Consider the following 15860-nt stretch of genomic DNA (forward strand, 5'->3'; position numbering starts at 1 on the left):
AGTCAAGGCACACATGAGAAAGCAATCAATGAACAACTAAGGTGCTGCAACAAAGAATTGATGCTTCTCATTTCTCTACCTTCCTGTCTGTCTGTCCCTATCAGTCTCTTCTTCTGTCTCTCTTGCTAAAAAATAAAGAAAAAAAAGTTGGTTCTGTTTCTATAACTTTAATTACTCAAGCTCTCTGGTTTCTGTTCATCTGTGAAATGATAGATAAGATAAAAGGAACACTAACACATCAGACTTCTAAAGTTAGCAAAATAGCAATCCAGGAAAATATTGTAGATAATTTTTTGTGTTTAATACCTCATAATATATCCATAACTTTAAAGTGTTTTAACTATGATTTTCATTTTAAAAGTCACAGTGCATAGATAAAATTACATCAAAATTCAAGAAAGTATAATTCCTTTATTTTTCAAATGTGCCAATTCATAGGACAAAATATTTTTGATACTTGTGTACTTAGAACATTTTTATGTTCCAAAGAATAGATAAAAATGCTATGAAATATTTTAATAAGAAACATAGATGACCTAACTTTCTTCAATTAGTGGGAGTTATTTTTTTTTAAATTAGCAAGCAGAAAGTTTTTTGTTTTGAACTTAAATATTATTCAGTAATATGTTTTTGCATAATACTCAAAAACTACATATTTAATCATTATTTTGGCTATAATGCTACATTGCCTTTAAATGATTGTATAAATAAATGATATATGAAATCTTCCTGTAAATATGAAATATTATTTCAAGTAGTTTTTCTTTGTCAGTACATATTAAGCATATTTTTTTCAAATATTTAAGGCAGCCTTCCTGTCAGCCTCACTCCCTTCCTTGTACTTTTCCTTCTTTCTATCTTTCTTCCCTTCTCCCATTTGCCCTTTTCCCTCCCTTCCTTCCTTCCCTCCTTCCTTCCTTCCTTCCTTCCTTCCTTCCTTCCTTCCTTCCTTCCCTCCTTCCTTCCTATATTATCTTTTAAGCAGCAACATCTAATTTATTAAATTCTTAGTTACAGTCCTATAAATGAAAAAAAGACAGAAGAGATGTTTTAATAGAAATAGAGCTTGGATATTGGAACCCTGTAGCCTTTTCACTTTCCAGTGACCTCTAAGGGCTTCCAGTGAATTTAGGACTTCTTTAAAAAATATTCTGACAAACACTGATTTAAAGCATTTTATAAAATATTTAAATAGCAAATATTATATTTAAGAATAGAGTAACTCCTAGAATTCCAGAAAAAACATTGTAATTTGTAGAAAAATTACACAGAGAAAAAGAGAAAAGAAAAAAAGATACTAAAGAAATGTAAGAGTATAGTAATTATATTTCTCTAAAACATATAAAAGGGGGATGCAGAATATAAAAACCAAACCTGGAAAAAGAGCGTGATTTAGATTTTCACCAAAGAAAAGAAATGGGTTAAGAACAATACCCAAAATGGCCATATTGGACCCACTAAAACATGATATTAATAACTTAGAGTAGGATGACGTCAGAGTAATGGTGCTGTAGGGAGTGATACTGATAAATCTCCCCCAAAACTCAACAAGATCTTCAACCAGAAACAGAAAAATCTATCCTTGGAGCCTCCAGATGTTCCGCAATACACCCGAAGGTATGGTCGAGCAAAAAAATGGCTAAATATATAATCAAATCCCGAAGGAAATAGGAAGTAAGAAATACTCCACCTTCCTCACTAACCTAAATGGGCTGCTTTCACTGGGAACTGAGAGTATAGAAACTAAGGCAGGCAAAGGGGGTGAATAGAACCAGGCCGTGGCACAAATGGCCGAACCAAGCTGTAACACGAAGATCCAAGCCAAGGAAAAACTGTGCCTGTGGCAACCCAGTCAATACAAGCTAGCACTCGTGCCAAACCCACACAAAGAAAGACAAGTGGGGCAGCCATTCGCCCCGATCTCCTGGTCAGCGCATGCAGATAGTGGGTGAGAGATTCCTCCTAGAGCTCCGGGAGTAGGCGCCTGTGTTACCCGACAGAGAGGCAGAGTCAGAAGCCTTTGTGTGGGCAGAAGCCCTGCCTGATTATGCTAGCAGCTCTGACTGATTGAGCCTTACCCAGAGCCCTGTGCTGAGTGGGAATAGAGTGGTGATTTGCCAGATCTTTGAGCCTCTTACTATCCAGGCAGAGGCAGCAGCAATGCCATAGCTGGATTATCAGGCTACTAATTAAGGAAGGAAAGACTAGGAGAGAGGCACCGGGAACACGGACTCTCTCACTGTCGGAGCCTACAAATGCTAATGAGCCTTGACTGCCAACAAGACTGAAGCCCAATATATGACATCGCCATAGAGACTTATCAACTGCAAACCTCTACCTGAGCATGCCAAAGGGGCAGAACCCAGAGTACAGAGTCACCGACCAGGAAAAGGGAGAGAAAAGAAAAAGCAAGAAGATAACCTCTCAAAATCAAGAATAATCCGCAGACCTTATAACCTATCCCATTTTATTATATTTGTTTGTTTGTTTCTCTTATCTTCATGTCTTGATTTTTTTTTTCCTCTTCCTATTTGGTCATTTAATTCTCTGCCGGTCTTACTCTCTCCTCTCCTTGAACTACACTACCCATAAGTGTTACATTTCCCATTATCTTTTTTTTCTTCGTCCTTTCAGTCTATGAGGGTTGCACTCCAAAACCCTTAACTCTTTCTCTCTCTCTCTCTCTCCTTCTTTTCTTTTTTCTTCTTTTAGTGGTTTCCTCTTTTTTTCTCTCTCTCTTTCTTTTCTCCCTCTACATTAGTTTCTTCCTTTGTCCTTTACGTTTCCTCTCATTCAATCCTCAATAATGAACAAATTATCTTATCTGGGACTCAAACTTATGTTTGTGGCATTTTGGGGGGGTTTACTTCGCTTTTTTAACTCACTAGCAGTGCTCCCAATCCTGGCTCTCCATTTTATCTAGTTCTTGTTCCACAAAATACAATAGTAATTTTTTAATTTCCCCCTTCCATTTTCCTGTTTTCCTCTTATTCCTCTCATCATATCTCTTAGTCAACCAACACCTAAAAGCAAATCATTTTATTCTTGACACAAATTTTTTCCTTATTTGCATTTTGTGGGTCCATACCCCCTTCTTTTGCCCCTTTAATACTTCTCCCCAACTCAGGCCCTCCACTATAGCATTGTTTGTTCTATTTAACACCATATAATTTACAGTTCACCACAAAATTTTCTCAAGAAAGAGGGGATAGGAGAGGAGAGGAACAAAGGAGGGGGGGGATAATTTTCTTTCTTTTTTTTTAATTTTTATTTTTTTAAAAAATTCTTTTCTATTTTTTATTTTTATTTTTTTAACTTGTAATTCTTTATTAAATCTCATTAAAACTATCAAAAAAACCACCCTCAGATGCCATTAAGGAAGAGAAAATCGAATATCATGGATACAAAAGAAAGAGAGGTAACACAGATAGATGAGGAAAAATCTATGGAGAAAAAATTTAACATATTGGAAACCTTGGAGCTAAATGACAGAGAATTTATAATAAAAATCCTAAAATACTCAGAGATATACAAGAAAACACAGAAAGGCAATTTAGGGAGCTCAGAAAACAACTCAATGAACACAAAGAATATATTACCAAGGAAATTGAAACTATAAAAGCAAATCAAACAGAGATGAAAAACTCAATTCACGAGCTGAAAAATGAGGAAACAAGCTTAGCTAATAGAACAGGCCAGATAGAAGGTAGGATTAGTGAAAAAGAAGATAAGCAACTTGAGGCATAACAGAGAGAAGAAGAAAGAGACTCAAAAATTTAAAAAAATGAGATAGCCCTACAGGAATTATCTTACTCCATCAAAAAGAATAACATAAGAATAATAGCTATATCTGAGGCAGAAGAGAGAGAAAATGGAATGGAGAATATACTCAAACAAATAATAGATGAGAACTTCCCAAGCCTGTGGAAAGAATTAAAGCCTCAAATTCAAGAAGCAAACAGAACTCAGAGTTTTCTTAACCCCAACAAACCTACTTCAAGGCACATCATAATGAAATTGGCACAAACCAATGACAAAGAAAAAATTATCAAGGCAGCCAGGGAAAAGAATAATACAACATATAAAGGAAAGCCCATTAGATTATCACCAGGTTTCTCAACAGAAACTCTACAAGCTAGAAGAGAGTGGACTCCAATATTTAAAGTCCTGAAAGAGAGGAACTTTCAGCCATGAATACTATACCCATCAAAGCTATCCTTCAAATATGAAGGAGAAATAAAAACATTCACAGATACAGAAAAGATGAGAGAATTTATCATCAGAAAACCCCCACTCCAAGAATTACTAAAGGGGGTTCTCCAATCAGATACAAAGAACAAAACAAACAAACAAAACAAAACAAAAAAGACAAAGCCACAAGTAAAAGCTCCAAGAAGAACACAATAAAACCAAATTTAAACTGTGACAACAACCAGAAAAAAAGGGGGGTGGAGAGGATGGCGATTAACAGCAGCAAAAGACGATGGAGTACAAAAGTACTCACAATATAGTGCACTACAATGAACAGGGTAGGAACCCTTTTTATTACTTAATGGTAACCACCATTGAAAAAACCACCACAGAAGCACATGACTTAAAAAAGATAGCAACAGAGGAAAGATGTATGTAATACAACCAAATAAAAACAAAAGATAGAAAAACAAAAGAGAAGGATCAAACAAGACACAAAACTAACAGAAAGCAATCTATAAAATGGCAATAGGGAACTCACAAGTGTCAATAATTACACTAAATGTAAATGGATTAAACCCACAAATAAAAAGGCACAGAGTAGCAGAATGGATTAAAAAAGAAAATCCAACTGTATGCTGCCTACAAGAAACTCATCTAAGCAACAAGGAGAAAAACAATTTCTAAGTGAAAGGCTGGAAAACAATACTCCAAGCAAATAACATCCAAAAAAAAGCAGGCGTAGCAATACTCATATCTGATAATGCTGACTACAAGACAGCAAAAGTACTCAGAGACAAAAATGGCCATTTCATAATTGAATCAAGAAGACATAACAATTCTTAGTATATATGCACCAAATCAAGGAGCACCAAAATATGTAAGACAGCTACTTATTGACCTTAAAACAAAAACTGACAAAAATACAATTATACTTGGAGACCTCAATACACTGCTGACAGTTCTAGATCGGTCATCCAAACAGAGAATTAATAAAGATATATTGGCCTTAAACAAAACAATAGAGCACCTGGATATGATAGACATCTAAAGGACATTTCATCCCAAAGTGATAGAGTATACATTTTTCTCCAGTGTACATGGATCATTCTCAAAAATAGACCATATGTTGGGCCACAAAAACAACATCAGCAAATTCAGAAAAATCGAAGTTGTACCAAGCATATTTTCTGATCATAAAGCCTTGAAACTATAATTCAACTGCAAAAAAGAGGAAAAAAATCCTAAAAATGTGGAAACTAAACAACATACTTTTAAAAAATGAATGGGTCAAAGAAGAAATAAGTGCAGAGATCAAAAGATATATACAGACAAATGAAAATGACAATACAACATATCAGAATCTCTGGGATGCAGCAAAAGCAGTGATAAGAGGGAAGTTCATATCACTTCAGACCTATATGAACAAACAAGACAGAGCCCAAGTGAATCACTTAACTTCACACCTTAAGGAACTGGAAAAAGAAGAACAAAGACAACCCAAAACCAGATGAAGAAAGGAGATAATAAAAATCAGAGTAGAAATAAATAAAATAGAGAAGAGAAAAACTATAAAAAAATTAATTGGACAAGGAGCTGGTTCTTTGAAAAGATCAATAAAATTGACGAACCCCTGGCAAGGCTTACCAAGGAAAAAAGAGAAAGAACTCATATAAACAAAATCCAAAATGAAAGAGGAGAAATCACCACGGACATCGTAGATATACAAAGAATTATTGTAGAACACTATGAAAAACTTTATGCCACTAAATTCAAAAACCTAGAAGGAATGGATAAATTCCTAGAACAATACAACCTTCCTAGACTGAGTCAAGAAGAAGCAGAAAGCCTAAACAGACCCACTAGTAGAGAAGAAATAGAAAAAACCATTAAAAACCTCCCCAAAAATAAAATACCATGCCCAGACGGCTATACCAGTGAATTTTATCAAACATTCAAAGAAGACTTGGTTCCTATTCTACTGAAAGTCTTCCAAAAAATTGAAGAAGAAGCAATACTTCCAAACACATTTTATGAGGCGAACATAACCCTCATACCAAAACCAGGCAAGGATGGCACAAAAAAAGAAAACTACAGACCAATATCTCTAATGAATACAGATGCTAAAATACTAAACAAAATACTGGCAAATTGAATACAACAACATATAAAAAAAATAATACATCATGATCAAGTGGGATTCATCCCAGATTCTGAAGGATGGTTCAACATATGTAAAATGGTTTATGTAATACACCATATCAACAAAACAAAGAACAACAACCAAATGATCTTATCAATAGATGCACAAAAGGCATTCGATAAAATACATCACAATTTTATGTTTAAGACTCTCAACAAAACGGGTATAGAAGAAAAATATCTCAACATGATAAAGGCCATATATGATAAACTATCAGCTAACATCATATAAAATGGCACAAAACTGAAGGCTTTCCCCCTTAAATCAGGAACAAGACAGGGTGGTCCACTCTCTCCATATTATTTAATGTGGTGCTAGAGTCTCTAGCCAGAGCAATCAGACAAGACAAAGAAATAAAAGGCATCCATATCGGAAAAGAAGTAAAGGTATCACTTTTTGCAGATGATATGATCCTATACATCAAAAACCCTAAAGAATCTACCAAAAGACTACTAGAAACAATAAGCCAATACAGTAAGGTCGCAGGATACAAAATTAACATACAAAAGTCCATAGCCTATCTATATGCCAACAATGAAATATTTGAAAACGAACTCAAAAAATTAATCCCCTTCACGATTGCAACAACAACAACAAAAATATCTAGGAATAAACATAACAAAGAATGTAAAAGGACTTATATAATGAAAACTACAAACTATTGTTAAGGGAAATCGAAAAAGATATAATGAGATGGAAGAATATTCCTTGTTCTTGGTTAGGAATAATAAATATAATCAAGATGGCCATATTACCCAAAGCCATATACAAATTTAATGCAATTCCCATCAAAATTCCAATGACATTTTTTAAAGAAATAGAACAAAAAATCATCAGATTTATATGGAATTATAAAAAGCCCCGAATAGCCAAAGCAATCCTAAAGAAAAAGAATGAAGCTGGGGGCATTACAATATCTGACTTCAAACTATATTATAGGGCCACGACAATCAAAACAGCATGTTATTGGTAGAAAAATAGAAACTCAGACCAATGGAACAGAATAGAAAGCCCAGAAATAAAACCACATATATATGGTCAAATAATTTTTGATAAAGGGGCTAACAACACACAATGGAGAAAAGAAAGCCTCTTCAACAAGTGGTACTGGGAAAACTGGAAAGCCACATGCAAAAGAATGAAACTGGACTACAGGTTGTCCCCTTGTACTAAAATTAATTCAAAATGGATCAAAGACCTAAATATAAGACCTGAGACAATAAAGTACATAGAAGAAGACATAGGTTCTAAACTCTTGGACCTTGGTTTTAAAGAGCATTTTTTGAATTTGTCTCCAAAGGCAACAGAAGTGAAGGCAAAAATTAATGAATGGGACTACATCAGACTAAGAAGTTTTTGCTCAGCAAGAGAAACTGACAACAAAATAAACAGACAGCCAACTAAATGGGAAATGATATTTTCAAACAACTGCTCACATAAGGGCCTAATATCCAAAATATACAAAGAACTCATAAAATTCAACAACAAACAATCCAATAAAAAAATGGGAAGAGGACATGAACAGACACTTCTCCCAGGAAGAAATACAAATGGCCAAAAGATATATGAAAAGATGTTCATCTTCTTTAGTTATTAGAGAAATGCAAATCAAAACTGCAATGAGATACGACCTCACACCTGTTAGATTAGCTATTATTTACAAGACAGGTTATAGCAAATGTTGGAGATGCTGTGGAGAAAAAGGAACCCTCATTCACTGTTGATGGGAATGTAAAGTAGTACAACCATTATGGAAGAAAGTATGGTGGTTCCTCAAAAAACTCCAAATAGAACTACCTTATGACCCAGCAATCCCTCTACTGGGTATATACCCCCAAAACTCAGAAACATTGATACGTAAATACACATGCAGCCCCATGTTCATTGCAGCACTGTTCACAGTAGTCAGGACATGGAAACAATCAAAAAGCCCATCAATAGATGACTGGTTAAAGAAGATGTGGCACATATACACTATGGAATACTACTCAGCCATAAGAAATGATGACATTGGATCATTTACAGCAAAATGGTGGGATCTTGATAACATTATACGAAGTGAAATAAGTAAATCAGAAAAAACCAGGAACTGCATTATTCCATATGTTGGTGGGATATAAAAGCCAGATTAAGAGACATTGATAAGAGTGTGGTGGTTACAGGGGGTGGGGGGAGAGAGAGAGGGAAAGGGGGAGGGGAAGGGGCACAAAGAAAACTAGATAGACGGTGAGAGAGGACAATCTGATTTGGGGTGATGGATAAGCAACATGATTGATTGACAAGATAACCTGGACATGTTTTCTTTGAACATATGTACCCTGATTTATTGATGTCACCATAGTAAAATTAATAAAAAATAAAATAAAATAACTTAGAGTATATTTGCAGTTAGTAGAAAATTTAAGATGACTGTTTTGTCCCTAATTATAAGAAAACCGCACCATGCATCAAACTGACTCAATTTAATGAAATCACTATTTGAGAGCATGTACAAGATAACTGACTTTCAGGAGCAGTATCCAGGCTTTACTTAAGAATCTGGGGAAAATATACGTGTAAATATAACACACCCATCACCCCTTATTACCTAACCTTCCTTAAAGATCACAGGATATAAGAAATAATTTTGCTTCTTTTTAAATATCTTGACATTGTTATATTTCTACTGATGTTTTAACTGTTAATGAAAATTTTGACTTATTTTCAAAATTTTTATTTTATTTAGTTTAATGTTTTGGACTAACTGGAATGAACAACATCCGAGTATCATGAGATCTACACTGACTGGGAAGAATGCTCACGTGGTGGTCAGTACAGACATACTCACCCCAAATGGGCTCACCATCGACCACCGCACGGAGAAACTGTATTTCTCAGACGGAAGCCTAGGAAAAATTGAAAGGTGTGAATATGATGGATCCCAGAGACATGTAAGTTGAGAAATTTTTTTATTATAAGTTTAAACTTGATACATTTGAAAATTATAAATGATATATTTCAAAAGAGGTTGATTGTTTGAACCAATCCAATTCAGTAATATATTCAGTGAAAAAGAAAACTGTGGCTAATATTTTGAAAATTTTCTTTGAAGTGCATTCACTACCATAGAGACAGATTGACTCATATAAACTTTATTCTGAAGAAACATCATTTATTTTTTGCCTAGTTATTAACTGAATTTTTAATTAATAGAATTGTTAGAGTGATCTGCATAACCTCCATTGTTATTTATATTTTTTAAAGTATGAAACAAAGTTGATAGTTACCCTAGACCAGTGGTTCTCAACCTTTCTAATGCCGTGACCCCGCAATACAGTTCCTCATGTTGCGGTGACCCCAAACCAAAAAATAATTTTGGTGGCTACTTCATAACTGTAATTTTGCTACAGTTATGATTCGGAATGTAAATACCTGATATGCATTATGTATTTTCCGATGGCTTTAGGCGACCCCGCCGGGGTCACGACCCACAGGTTGAGAAAGGCTGCCCTAGACTGAAAGAACATTAAGAAAGAATGAAACAACCCTCTGTCTGTGTTTGGGTCCTCAAAGCAACCTGAGCTTTGAAAAGAGAACCCAACTCTTTTTCACAGTCAGGCTCATCTGCTATCTCCTTTCTCTGGGTTCTCAATGAAATGTTAATGGAAGAGTCTTTATGCTTCCCCTGAAGAATTCTTACAGCAGATAAGTAAGGTCTGTAGAATGTTAAAAGTCCAGTGCCCTGCCCTTGTCCTACGAGGACAGCAGCCCTTAGCAACTAGGAAAACTCAGAGTTCAGGAGCCTAAGATCTGGTAATTACACCACTGGAAAAATGTTTACCTCGGCACCCCCCCCCCCCCTTAGCAATGCATACCTGAGGAACAAAATGGTGCTGAGTCTCTCCACTCCTCCACTGTATTTCTTGAAGAGTGAGATGATAAGTATTTAAAGCTTTGTGAGCCATATTTTCTCTATCATAACTATAGTGCCTTATAGTGCTAAAGCAGACATCAAGACTATGTGAATGAATGGATGTGGCATTATTTCTATAAAGCTTTATATACAGAAACAGGCAATGAAAAAATGGGCATAATTCACTAACACTTATCAACATCTTTAAGCAGACTGTTTCATTCCATTGAATACAAACCTACATATGTATAAATACATTATACATATTATCTCTATTAATAGAGATAATATGTATTTATTTACACATATATTTATATATAGAGAGATTTTATCTTAGGGCAACTAACTAAATTTATAAATACATATTTATGTTTGTATATATGTATATATAGATAAATAAATAAATGTGTGTGTCTGTGTTCTTGAAGAAGGAGGAACCACACTGATTTACATTCTAGTCGAGATACCTCATTGTTGCAGAGTGGCTACTTTGAGTAGTACTGATTAGGGCAGATGTATGCTTAAGGATCATTGAAATAATGAGCTAAGACATGATGAGTTGAGTTTGTTCTAAAAATAATAATTCTGATTAAATATTCTATCTAAATTATGGGTCTGTTTTTTCTAAAATTAAAGATCATGTTACCTTAGGTAAATTATTTAGTCTTTATAAATTTTAGTTTTCCAATATGAAACTTATCTACCTAAATTTCAGGGTTATTATGAGGATATAGTGTGAAAGTATGTGCCTCAGAATACAGAAATTCTAAATGAAGCTAGTGGCTAATGCTTTTAAAGAAAATCAGGTAAATCATTATCCAGGTGTGATATTATTTTCTAGTTTATAACTCCTCATAACGCTATATCCACATAAACTTATTTTTTATACCTGCTTTTACTTCTTCCTTTTATCTATTCATATATATGGAAATTATAACTACTTTATGTGGTCCAATAATTAGATACCTCTAATATAATTTAAAGGATTTGTTTTAACATTTAAAAAAATGTCTTATTATATTCTAAATAATTTCTCTCCTTCTCCAAAATAGGATACTTCTGGCTAGCCATAGTTAACAGTACTGTACTATATAATTGAAGTTCCTAAAAGACTATATTTTAAAAATTCTCACCACAAAAAAACAAAACCTAACTATGTCAGGTGCATTATATACACCTTTAGCAGTATATACATACTTCAAATCACTATACTCTATACTTTAAACTTACACACTGTTGTATTTCCATTATATTGTGATAAAGCTGGAACTTAGTAGATACTCTATAGGTTGAGACATACCATAACTCTTGTCCATGGCCCATATTACATAGGATTTTCCTTTTGCTTTCAGTATCTGTTTCACCTTTATATTTTGTTCCCAATGTTTAGGTGCATGAGGAATTATGCAGTTAAGAAAAAGTAAATAGTAACTTATACAGAATGGAGATTTATATTTATTAAATTTATGTAATCTAATTAAAAAATAAGATTATAAAGTAAATACCAAAATGAGGAGTTGAAAGTTTATTTAATCCTTTACACTTACACTTTTAGTAGAATACTGAATTTCAGCCTTACTTTGGGTACTAATTGCATACATGAACATTACCACGTTTGGTAAAGTCCCCTTGTTCCAATGATCTGGCTTTTAATAAAGATGTGCCTAGATAATTTGACTATAGAGACAGTAAGACTATAATACAATGAAGATTTCAAAATTAGGAATTCTCTAGTAACTTCTGTTTTTTTCTTTTTTTAGAAAACAAAAATTCTGTACATTTCTATTTTAACCAAATTGATACACTTTTTTATTTAATAAAGAGCACTTTGAATATCTTGGAAATTCTTCTATTTTAATTGAAGCCCTAAGTTAAAAAAATGTGTTAATTAGCTACAAATAAAACAAATCTTTACATAACACTGTTTTCATTTGTGTCTTCTCTCTTAATACATGTGTAGTAGAACCATATTTAGACAATTCAGCATTTTTCATTATTATATCTATTTTAGTTTCATAAAAATGATTATAATAGAAAAATATCAAAACTTTAGACTAATGCAATCCTAGATTATTTACAAAATTGTCTCTTCCTCTACTTTTTTCCCAGACAAAGCAATAAAAGCCCAAAATAATATTTTTTCTCATAATCTTTTCTTGCAAGATAGTGATTTTTCAGGTCTATGTAACAGATTTCATACTTAAAGATGAATGGACTGATATTTTTCTTTAATGTAGTGAGTGGAAGTAACCTGATCTCAATGAATACTGGCAAGTGAGTGGATTTTTTTTCTTTTCAAGACTGTGTAATAAAGACTGTTGAGGTTCAAAGCAAATCTAGATACTAGCACATTGAACTGTAACACTATTCAATAAAGGTTTCATTTATTAAAAATCACCCTGTGTATGAATTTATGGTCTTGCAGAATAAGGAGAGATTTAAGAAAAAGTTAATAGTAATTCTTTTCAAATAACCTTTGAGTTCAAACAGAAGAAATATTTTCTACCTCTCTGAACTTGCAATGACTTCTACTAATTTTTTTCAAAGTTATAGAATATTATTTGTGTCAAATATAATAAATTTTTTTTTTACCTAATAAAGGACGCTTTTCCTCCTAACATATTTGACAGGTGATTTTTTAATTGCAACCTGAATATTTTCATTTTTTAAATTTCACTGGAGGTACTTAATTTAAGCAGTTTTTTAGACAAAATCTATTTCTTTATAAATTCCGTCTCTAGATCTCAATTCAGGCTTCTGTATAAACTAGAACAAATTAACTTTCTCTCTCTCTCTCTCTCTCTCTCTCTCTCTCTCTCTCTCTGGTGGTGCTTCAAATATTTGATGAAAATTGCATTGTCAGGGTAGACTGGGCCTACTTTGATTGAATTAATTCTATAATACAATGCTTTTGTACACAATAAATACGATGCTAGCCTCCCATAAAATTAAATCAATTTTGGTCTGATTTTTCTACAGATATCACATGGATTTAGAAATAGAGTTAACCGTTAATAAAAGGGTGGGCGAGAGTTCCCTATGCTTTTATTCCCTTTAAAAGTGATATAGTCCAAGAAAATCACACAGTTAGATGATTCTCTTTGGTGTAGATCAGTGATTTTTAACCCGTGTGCCACAAGAAGTTTTAAAACATGCAATGCTTGACTATTTAGTCAGGGACACTGCCCTCTTTCCCTCAGATTGTCAAATAAAATAATGACAACAGCCAAAAAAATAGCCATTCGATGTGAATGAATCAAAATTATACCTATTTTTTGGTGTGCTGCAAAATTTTATTAATTAGTTTATGTGTGCCATGAGATGAATAACAATGACTATCCTGGCATAGATTTATGTAAAGTTGTATTCCCTAAAAAATAAGAAGTGTGTAGTAAGTGTGTAAAACAATATTTTGTGCATAAATAAAATTAATTTTTAAATTTAGATAATTATAAATTGGTTTTACATTTGTGGCTATCTTGTAGAGCATTTGAAACTTAGGCTGAGTCTCAGACAGCTCGTTTTACACAATTCCTGTGTATTGCAGGACTTCTAAATTCTTGCTTCCTGACCACTTAATTTCCTAGCTAAACCCTCCAATTTCCCTCTTCTGCAATCAAAAACACCACAAAAATTATCTAAAACTCAGAGAAGGGAGAGGGCAGCTTTTACTGAGTCCCAGTCATGATGTGCCTTGATTTACTAGTGCCCAAAGACATTATAACATTGGTCTTACACCTAAGAGAAATAAGGGTTGTAAAAATAAGATAGTGTATTGTATTTTCTACATTTTATTATCTATATCTATAATGTATACATGCTATCACAGAGTGAATACAATAAAGTTCATATAATATGATGAAAATGTCAAATATAGGTACCTGAATGAGAATAAGACAGGAGTGAAAGTAACCAGAGATCGGTGTTAGATGAAATTGTTTTAATTTCTGATTCTGGAGAAAAGATATGTGTGACTTTCAGCAATTAATTTAGTATTTTTGAATTGCATGTTCTATATTTTTAAATATTTTTTTATTTAGAAATTTAATTTGATGGGCTGACATTGATCAATAAGAGTACATAGGTTTCAGATAAATATTCATATAGCATTAGAACTGTTGATTGTGTTGTGTGCCCATCACCCAAAGTCAAATCATTTTCTGTCACCATATATTTGTCCCTCTTTACTCCCCTCCTGCCTCCCCCTGGTAATCACTTCACTTTTATCTATGTCCATGAGTATCAGTTTTATGTCCCACCTATGTATGAGATCATAAAGTTTCTAGGTTTTTCTGGTTTACTCATTTCACTTAGTATAATGTTCTCAATGTCTACCTATGTTGTCATAAATGGCAATATGTCATCATTTCTTACAGCTGAGTAGTACTGTAAACTTATCTTCCAACTCTTACCTTTTATCTCTCTACCACTGTTTTTGTGGATCTCAACTAGAGCAGACTGTGGACCCACTTTTTCATACATTAATAGTCCTAATGAAATGATGTTACATCATGGTTATTTTAATCATGTACACAGTCTTAGCTGCAGATGAGAACATCCTGCTTTACAAGAAGCAGTATGATGTGGCAGAAATGAGTAAGGTTTGGTTGTGGAGATAGACATGAAATTGAAACTTGGATTCTTGACATATGTTTCATAAACTTAGGGTATATTTTAAATTTTTGTGTCTTAGTCTTTCTATTTTTATGTAAAATAGGACTAATAGTTTATGTCTCATAGTGAGTGTTTTCAAGAGTTAAAGTAACAATTACATACAATCTGATGCTTAACAGTATTTAGTAACTAATGCTAAATCTTATAAAACTGCCCTTAAATAATGCAAATTTTAAAATAAAGCAAGTTTCAAACCTTGTAATTACATTTACTACACACATAAACATTTGTAGGAACGTGAGTTACATCAATTAGAATAAATCCTAAATTACCTCATTGTCTCTTCTGTAGCATTACTAACATCTAAAGAAACAAAATTTGTTTTTCACCTGTGCATTTCCAAAAGCAAGAAGTCCATCTTCTGCTATACTCAGCAGATATTTACTGAAGCAATAAGTAAATGTAAATAAGTGAATAAACTAAAAGATAAATTATAAACTTGCTTCCCTGACTCTTCCTCTCTGGTATCCTGGATTTATCATTCTCTGCCTGCTCACCACCCCATGTTTGAATGTCCAGGAACCACTTCACGCCATTACTGCCACATTCCAATGTCTTTAGCTGATCAAACCTCCTTCCCTTCTCTTGCCAGCTTTCCCCTATGCTTTCCCAACTGCGTCTCTGATAAGGTTCGTAGGTCCTCATGGATGTGTGTGAGCACACGTATCTATGTTGTATGTGCATAGCTCTGTGATTTTAGACATGCTTTCTTGTAAAGCTTCTACAAAAAAATTTATAAAAGAAGTTTTGTTGGTTTTTTTTTTTTTTTGCATTTTCAATGCTGTTTTTATGGGAAATGTGCAGAACAGATTTCTAGGTTGTGTAGGTCACTGCATTCTCTTTTGATTGCAAATTGGTCAGCAAGATTGGCAAGGTGACTTCTGGAAAGAGCAGGTCTGA

The 15860-nt window shown here is 33.6% G+C and overlaps 1 protein-coding gene across 1 annotated transcript in view; it reads left to right on the plus strand.

Annotated features, from left to right (window-relative positions):
• LRP1B (LDL receptor related protein 1B) overlaps positions 1 to 15860 on the plus strand; it is a 2131860-nt gene that overhangs the window by 1760170 nt on the left and 355830 nt on the right. The window contains exon 43 of the mRNA XM_066281034.1: positions 9120 to 9324. Within this exon, the coding sequence (XP_066137131.1) occupies positions 9120 to 9324 (205 nt within the window). The remainder of the gene's footprint in view (positions 1 to 9119; positions 9325 to 15860) is intronic.

This window comes from Saccopteryx bilineata, chromosome 5, assembly GCF_036850765.1.
Source record: "Saccopteryx bilineata isolate mSacBil1 chromosome 5, mSacBil1_pri_phased_curated, whole genome shotgun sequence".
Taxonomy (NCBI): domain Eukaryota; kingdom Metazoa; phylum Chordata; class Mammalia; order Chiroptera; family Emballonuridae; genus Saccopteryx; species Saccopteryx bilineata.